The sequence below is a fragment of the Echinops telfairi genome, unplaced genomic scaffold, assembly GCF_000313985.2.
Source record: "Echinops telfairi isolate 266 unplaced genomic scaffold, ASM31398v2 ScPeMD7_2010;HRSCAF=2546, whole genome shotgun sequence".
Lineage (NCBI taxonomy): Eukaryota > Metazoa > Chordata > Mammalia > Afrosoricida > Tenrecidae > Echinops > Echinops telfairi.
The window spans coordinates 15475342-15477512 of NW_022105908.1; the positions used below are offsets into that span (position 1 = coordinate 15475342).

Genomic DNA, 2171 nt, shown 5'->3' on the forward strand with positions numbered 1-2171 from the left:
GCCCACATTTCCTCCTGTCTGGCCAACTCTGAACTATCCTAAATTCTCTACGTGAGTCTCGGCAGAGACCTGAACGCAGCAGCACTGCCGCTGGGTGGTACTCACTTCGAAACTGTCTGGATGATGAAAACGTCTTTTCCCCTCACGGATTCTTGAATCTGTACTCTTGTTTCTGGCAGAAAAAGAGAAATTAAAAAGTAAGGCAGGCTAAGGTTGGCATATAATTTAAAATTTTTAAACTACATAAAGATCTGTGTTATTTTTTAAGGCTTTCTAAGCTATGGAAACAGGAACTGTTACATAGATACAAGATTTTATACACTAAAATAAACACAAAATAACCATTGCATTAGTCATTTTTTTAAAACTACATTTAGTTACATGACATCCTTAAGAGGAAATTCTATTTCTTTTTTTGAAATCCTATTTCTAACCTAAAATCAAGTAAATACATAAGCAGTGAGTGTTGTAATATATACCTCTCTGATCAACCAGCATCTATTGAAAACTAGGCACAAAAGGTTGTGTTATAAAAACAAAGTTAAGTGAGATCCAATATCCCTTCTCTCAAAACATTTGTGATTAGCCAGAAGAAAAGGATTAAGCAACTCCATATTCTACAAACTTTGCCAAGAGTCAATGCTATGGGAAGGTAAAGAAAAGGTGAGGGGGCTCTTGTAGATCAGAAGAGACGAAAAAGAAATAACAGATGCATCAGGTGAGCAATGAACCCTGGCTGCAACGATGAGAAACCTACAAGAGCATCTTCAGAGCAACGAGGAGCTTGAGACTCCAGCCTGGATATGAGATGATTCAAGAATGGCAGCAACTTTCAAAAATATGATCATGGTACTACCGTATGAGAAGTTCTTATTCTCAAGAGATGCAGGTTCAAGCTTTTTGAGGTTAAGCGCCTTAATGTTTACAATTCTTTTCAAATGGTTCCACATGTATATATAATTCAAAGGCGCTCGATCTGGGTGGCAGGTATATCTACACGTGAGTGGTGACTGTGCTATTCTTAAGTGTCTGAATCTTTCCATAAACCATGTTGGAAAACGACCCAGCACACATTTGCAAAGGCGTACGGTGTGCTACAAAGACAACCAGCCTGTTCCGACATTGACTCAGCTACCTCTGCAACCTTCTTACCTGACACGGAATCTGCTAACAGTAACAGAATCTGGTCACAGTAACAACTCGGCATGTTGTGTCCCTCTTTCCTTCCCAAGAGATACCAAGTATCGTTTCTTCCTACACAGGCACGTTCAGAGAGGAGGGGCAAGCTCCTCTGAGTCTCACAGTGATAATTCTTTCTACTCCAAACTCTCCCTGAGTATTCTCTTCAAAGACTACACTTTCCCTGGAGCCACATCTTAGGAAATCTTAGGAGGTGAGGAAAAGGAGTCAAAAACAGAAAAATAAAAATTTTTTTTTTAAAAACAGAAAAATAAATACAGGAAGAGCAAAGTTGTGCCCTCCCATCAGGGACTCCTGTACCTTGCTAGTATTTACACACCTGACAAAGTCTTACAATAGAAATGGAGAGGGGACCACTTACTGATTGAGCAACTACTAAATGCCAAGGATTCTGTTAAACTCACAGATTATCCCATTTCATCCTCAGAAGCGCCCTACTGACTAGAAAGCTTATATCACTTGGCAAGGACATGGTTGTATGACTATCAAGCACATACAGGCTGGTCATCATTACTGCTAGAATAATTTAAAATATCCATCATTTAGAAGGCAGTTACCTAGAAGGCAATTACAAATACATGGTCCTCAAAATTTGGGGTGATTGTATAACAACAAAAATCAATTAGTAAAATGAATTCCTAACAAGATTTCATGAGCCCGACCCATGCAGTTCAGGTGGTGATACGGAAGTTAACAATTAAAACTGTGTTCATACAGGATTTCGTCACCCTATATAAGGGGACACAGCTTCAACCAACAACTCAGCAAATGCTCCATACTGCGGACCAGCTGGTTCCTATATTTACACAGTGTTGTCGGATGAGGTCTAAGAGCTGGAGTCTAAGCCTCAAGAAGTGTCTTTCCCCAGGATTACATAACCAGTTGGTATTCACCACTGTTACCGAGTCCATTCTGACTCATAATAAACCTCTAGGACAGAGCAGAACTTCCCCAGGGGGTTTCCAACGCTG

The 2171-nt window shown here is 40.0% G+C and overlaps 1 protein-coding gene across 3 annotated transcripts in view; it reads right to left on the reverse strand.

The window, feature by feature from the left end:
• PRPSAP2 (phosphoribosyl pyrophosphate synthetase associated protein 2) overlaps nucleotides 1–2171 on the reverse strand; it is a 47159-nt gene that overhangs the window by 37655 nt on the left and 7333 nt on the right. For all 3 annotated transcript variants that reach the window (XM_004712966.2, XM_045293365.1, XM_045293366.1), the window contains one exon: nucleotides 106–172. In XM_004712966.2, the coding sequence (XP_004713023.1) occupies nucleotides 106–172 (67 nt within the window). The remainder of the gene's footprint in view (nucleotides 1–105; nucleotides 173–2171) is intronic.